The sequence below is a fragment of the Gasterosteus aculeatus genome, chromosome 9, assembly GCF_964276395.1.
Source record: "Gasterosteus aculeatus chromosome 9, fGasAcu3.hap1.1, whole genome shotgun sequence".
Lineage (NCBI taxonomy): Eukaryota > Metazoa > Chordata > Actinopteri > Perciformes > Gasterosteidae > Gasterosteus > Gasterosteus aculeatus.
In genome coordinates, this window is record NC_135696.1 from 10,727,488 (window position 1) to 10,733,476 (window position 5,989).

At 43.7% G+C, this 5,989-nt stretch overlaps 2 protein-coding genes across 2 annotated transcripts in view; both read left to right on the plus strand.

The window, feature by feature from the left end:
- Nucleotides 1-2,113: 2,113 nt before the first annotated feature.
- LOC120825043 (perforin-1-like) lies at nucleotides 2,114-4,431 on the plus strand. The gene is made up of 3 exons (XM_040186360.2): nucleotides 2,114-2,259; nucleotides 2,352-2,887; nucleotides 3,043-4,431. Exons 2-3 carry the CDS (start codon nucleotides 2,352-2,354, stop codon nucleotides 4,247-4,249), a joined length of 1,743 nt encoding a protein of 580 aa, XP_040042294.2. The 5' UTR covers nucleotides 2,114-2,259; the 3' UTR covers nucleotides 4,250-4,431.
- Nucleotides 4,432-4,953: 522 nt separating this feature from the next.
- Nucleotides 4,954-5,989, plus strand: part of LOC120825045 (importin subunit alpha-1) — a 2,474-nt gene continuing 1,438 nt past the window's right edge. Inside the window, exons 1-2 of the mRNA XM_078080533.1 lie at nucleotides 4,954-5,279; nucleotides 5,511-5,651. Coding sequence (XP_077936659.1) covers nucleotides 5,211-5,279; nucleotides 5,511-5,651 — 210 coding nt within the window. The 5' untranslated portion in view covers nucleotides 4,954-5,210. The remainder of the gene's footprint in view (nucleotides 5,280-5,510; nucleotides 5,652-5,989) is intronic.

Genomic DNA, 5,989 nt, shown 5'->3' on the forward strand with positions numbered 1-5,989 from the left:
GACTGTGGTCTGTATGTCTAGTATCAGTGATCCAGGAGACGGTGGATGCAGCTTCTCACTGTGCATCAGTGGTTGGATGGTGTTGAATGCACTTGAGAGATCAAAGAGCCACCATATCCGTCCACGTGCAACGGAGCAGATATGTGGGAGAGTATGACGCCTTCCGCACCCAGGAGATGTGAGGTTAATAGGTCGATAGTCATTGAGGCCTGATGTAGTTGACTTCTCTGAAAGAGAAACCAAGCACGCTGTCTTCCACAGCACCGCAACTTCCTGCAGACACGTGTTGAATATGTGTTGCAGGTCTTCACACGGCTGGATGGCGCAGGACTTCAGGACTCTGAGGCTGATCCCGCCAAGTCCTGCAATCTTCGGACTAGTGGAATCCCTCTAGCCGCCTCCTCACTTGGCCAGTTGTCACAGAGATGCTGGGAAAGGGTGATCATGGCGTCAGAGGGAAGAGCCCTTCAAAGTTGAGGGCTGTGTGCCCATGAAGCTCACCGGGGAGGACAGATGGGGGGGACGCGAGGCATTAGAGGTGCTTGGCAAATGAGGTGGGTGGAGGACACACGTGAAGGCTGAGACCTGTTGAAAAGAGTCCAGAGTTTTATTGTTTTTTGTGGGGGAGTTAACATACCGCTGAAAACTTGGCAGGCTTTATCTAGTGCTCTCCATCCGACAGCACTGTTGCTATTTGTGGCACCTTTTAGCACTTTCCAACCATGTTAAAAGCCGGGATGAAGAAATAAATATGCTCTCAGTTGCGAGTTTAATTGTTCTACACTCACACATCAGTGGATATAACTACTATTAACAGAAAGAGACTCCCCAAAGAAAAGCTAATTTCATTTTTATCCAAATAAGTAATAATTATAAAAAATAATTATTGATTCTTATGTTCCACACACAATCATCACTGATGGTGCTCTTTTCTTTTGATGTCCCAACTAAGCAAGAGGTCAAAAGGTCCAATTCCCCACACAAAATATATTCAAGTGTACATAGTTTGTAGTCACGAGTTAAACTTGCAAAGATATAAGTATGATTCTTTACACTAACTTGGTGGACTTCTCTGAATAGCTGCCACTATGGTTCCCCTTTATTCAGATTTCAAGCTTCTTTTACAGCTTACACGTTTCAATTAAATGAGCGTGATCACTAAGGACATAGTGATAAATGTGTCAGATAAACAACACTGAACTAACACCAAATGTGTGACACGCGTTTCCTCTGTGATGGTGAAACATTAAAGAAGATCTACTTGTGTTCAACTAACAAATGTATCGTCTTTTGAGGCTTTTTTGTAACAGGCAAAATATAAACCTAGAGATTTGTAGTGTTAGTGTTTAAAGTGGGATTCATCTTCAAGCTTGCAGGGTTGTTTTGTGAAGTTTCTATCCGTGTCCGGGGATGTCCCCAGTATTTCAACAGCATGTTCAAGTGTTTAAACGTTACCATCTAATATAGGGTATATATATCTATTGGGCTAATATACATCCTACACCCCCATGGATTTTTCAGGGGTTTAAGTACTTGTCATGCAGATTTTATAGGACTTTGGTAGTGATGCAGGCTTTGCACTAGACTGCTGTGATGAAGAGGTAAACACATTTTTAAGTTCCCACTGGACATACTGTATGCTCTAACTACCTGAAACGTGCTTGCAGAAACTTTCTCCCTTAGCTGTCTTTCTAAATGTGCAGTGTGTAAGATTGAGCAGTAATTAAAAAAAATCAAAGATACACATTATCTGCAGATTGTGAAGAAGTAACATGCAGATGTTACATAAAATAGTAAGCGGCCCACACAAAACCCCAGCTGGTGTGTCTCCAGAAAAGAGCTTCTGTATGCTGCACGGTCTAGGAATGTAGTCTCCAGGCAGTGAGGATACATTTAATAAAAGTACCTGTTTCTGCCACATTGGTTTTAATAAAACACATCATTAAAACAAACATTGACCATGCAGCCCTCAATTGAGTCACAATAAATGATGATGTTTAACGTTAACTAAAGGCCAATACCACAAATGAGAATACCCGGTAGCAGTTTTTCATTAGAGGTCAACTGAATCAACACTTTCAACCCTGCAACAACACCTGCAACCAAACACAGTACAGGAAACACATGCGGATGGTTAAAAAGAAAGAAGATATGTGTGAATCAAATGCGCATGTAATCATCGCTCCACCTCCACGTTGACACTATAAATGGGGTCAGATATCGTAGGCCATTGAACGGAGCTTGCAGTCAACAGTCCCGGTGAGACCCCTGAGTTTAGATTTGAGTTATCTAGCTCTGAAATCTACATTGATCAACTTATTCTGTGTTATTCTGATTTTTCCTCCACACAGATGGCAAGGCTGTGGCATGTCATGCTCCTGAGCTGGGCGTGGAACCCTCTGTGTCTGTCAGTCAGTGTGCGCTTCATTGGTTCTCCACAACAGTGTGCAAAGGCACGCTTTGTCCCGGGTTACAACCTGGGAGGAGAAGGCTTCGACATCGTCAAAATGGAGCGGAAAGGCGCCTATGTCATCGACACGGAAACATGGAATCTCGGCAACGGCACTTGCAGACTGTTTAACAACAACTTCATGAAAGGTGTGAGACAGAAGGTCCCAGCCGCCGTGGTGGACTGGAGAGTCCTCCCGAAGTGCAGTTTGAAGGTCTCCAGTCTGGTCTACAATTCGGCTGAAACTCTAGTTAATGACTCCACCTCAGCTGTGTCCAACGATTGGAAGGTCGACCTCACAATTCCTGTAGACCCTTCTGTTACTCTCGGCGTCGGATTAGGAGGTTCCCACTCCAAAGAGTCCACCTTTGCAATGCAAAAGTCAAAAGAAGACCACTACACCTTTGTTCGCCATTCCGTCGACTGTACCTTGTATAAGTAAGTACATGGACAGATTTTTATCTTTTTTGCCTCACGTATGCAGTTAATTGGTCAATTGACAGAAATTGTTTGTTTCATAGTCTGCTGGATAGACAGCAATTTTGCGAACAACGTTATCAGTTGCTGATTATTTTACTTCCTGTGCTCCACAGCTACAGAATGACATCAAATCCTCCACTGAGTCAAGACTTTAAATCTGCTGTGAACTCCCTCCCAGCCTATTCCAAAAAGACAATGTTAGAATATCGCAGTCTGATTGACACATATGGTACACATTTCATAACACAAGTGTCTCTAGGTGGGAAAATAAAAGCAATCACTTCTGTCAAGACCTGTCAGGCAAGCATGCAGGGACTGTCGTCCACAGACGTCGCTGACTGTTTGTCAGTCGAGGCCTCTGCTACCATTGTACAGTCTGCCAGCATGAAGGCAATGTTCAATCACTGTGAGTCAGAGAAGAAGAAGTTGGGCTCCAGTCAAAGCTTCAGCGGGACGTTTCGCGAGCGCAGTGCAGACGTCATCGGTGGAGACATAACCGGGGACATTCTCTTTAATGGTCAATCTAGCCCCTCTGTCTTTGGAGAATGGCAACGCTCACTGCAGTCCTTACCTGATGTGGTGAAATACAGCATAAAATCCCTGCACACCTTACTACCAATTGGTCATGCTGCCAGAGCTGGACTGAAACAGGAGGAGGAGAAGTACATCGTGGATAACGCAGTGTTAAAACAATGCTCAGAATCCTGTCAGATTGGTCACAGATCCAGCAAAAGGGATCCTTGTGCTTGTGTTTGCGACAGTAATTCAAATATCAAGCATAACTGCTGTCCTGCTGGGAAAGGTTTTGCGACATTGAAGGTCTTTCGGCTCTATGCAGATGGGCTGTATGGTGATAAGTGGACTCAGACAGATGGTTCAGTGGAAGTGAGATATGGAGATCAGACTAAACGCACCGCCATCATTAGTAACAATGACTATCCTCGATGGTCCGAGACTTTTCAGTTTGGAAACATTCGCATCAACATGAAAAACAAACTTCAGTTCACTGTTTATGATGAGGACACCTACTGGAATAGTGATTCTTTAGGCAAGTGCTCATTTGGTTTGCATAAGGGGAAACATAGGGACTCTTGCATGTTTGATTACGGCACCTTCTTCTTTTCGTACGAAGTTGAGTGTGCACCAAGTCTCAGCGGTGACGAATGTCAGGACTACATACCATCCCCCATGAGTTCCTCTCTGGCCAAGGTCTTCCACACCAGAAACGGGGTCCTTCTCGGGACGGGGAAGTACGGGAAGCCAGTCGGTCCATCAGGTTCAGCAGTTGACATTGAGAGTGGTGAGAGGGCCACTCTTTGATTTGATTAGGATCCTGAAAGTAGTTAATAGTAGCTTTCACTCTGTTGCTCTCTTTGTTTGCATTTGCAAAACGTACATTTAATCAAAAAATGCATGTGCAGATTGTGTTTTACAATCCACCATTTCTTCTGCTTCTTTCATTTAATTACAAAATCTACTAATAAAGCATCAACAAAGACAAACCTGGTGTCCATCTGTTTTAATCTTTAATGTTGATTTTGTGGTTTACATGTAACGTGGAAATGCATACTTATAAATGCAGAAGCTACGACGGAGTTCAAACTTTCCAGCTGAGTGCTCATCATTTGCTGTCTACAGTAAATGACACTCACGGTCCAATTTGTATTTTGGGGATAGCTATAATGGGCCGCAATTAAATAAAACCAATACACAACGATGTTTTACAAATATGTAAAACATCTTAAAACAACATATTATCTCGCTATACCGACAGCGGTTGCCTTTGACAACGTCTTTGTTGTTTTAAGCGTCTCTTCTTTTTTTCACCGTGAGCACCTTATGAGCGTCGGACCAATCAAAACTCAGAAAAATAGGATGGTATATAAATGACGTCATGTCGGTTTAAAAAAAAATACAAGAAACCTAAGGTAAGGACGTCGCACATGCTGTTGGCGACATACTCGTTTCTAATTAACTGTGAGTTGTTTCTTATACTAGTGGTGTGTTATCGTTCTATCAGCGGGCTTTGAGGTCTATAACGTTACCAGGCAGACTCCGTGTGCGCGAGCCACATGGTGTTAGATAACCGGCTTGGCCTCAAGTCAAGCAGCCAGTTAAATGCTAGCCTAGCTAGTTAACCGCCTAGCTAACGTTAGCTAACGCAGAGGAAGGGAGCAAAAACCCCCGTTGGTACAAACGGTGACTTTTCTCAACGTTTATCATCTTTTAACAGGCTCTTTAAAATCCTATTGGAACCGATCGTCCTCTTCAACGGGCAGCAATGTCAGCCAGCAACGACGACGGCGATGATCGTCTCGGCCAGTTCAAAAACAAAGCGAAAAGGGTCAATGTAAGTTCCTCCCGTAACAGTCGACCGTGTTCCATTAATCGTGGGCTCCGGGGACAGCTCATCGTGACAAATGGCTCATGATTTAATGTTGCTCGACTTCTTCTAGTGATGTGTCGTTCGTGAACGATTCGATGAACGTTCATTTTACTGAACGCGATTGAAAGAACCTCGTCGGTAAAATGGTCGGTAATATCTTACACCCCACGAACTTCCCATCACTAACTTCTTCAGGAGATGAGACGAAGACGAGCGGAAGTCAATGTGCAGTTACGGAAAGCAAAGAAGGATGATCACATCCTAAAGAAGAGAAACGTCCAGAGCCTCCTGGATGAGCCCACCTCTCCTCTCCAAGAGAAAGGTCCCAACGCACAGGTAGACAGCAGCCCACCTTTGTCTTAGCTCCCCATCCATGAGATGCAACAGCCTCCATGCCTAACGGTACCCTCAGAGAAGAAGTTAGTACTGTGGGTTCTCTATACTGTGAAGAGGCACAATTCATTTAAATCTAATGATGACATACGTGGCTGCTGCCATGTTCCCCGATTCGCAATGCATTGTGTTGTTTAGTGTAATCCAAACTTATCTATGTTATGTTGGCTCTGTTCTGCATCACAAAGTAATTACTTTGATTGTTTACATCTATATTGGCCAAACAGTGTTGGAAGGGTTATTGTCAGTTATTATACTGTCTCCTAATTTGAAAAAAAGTT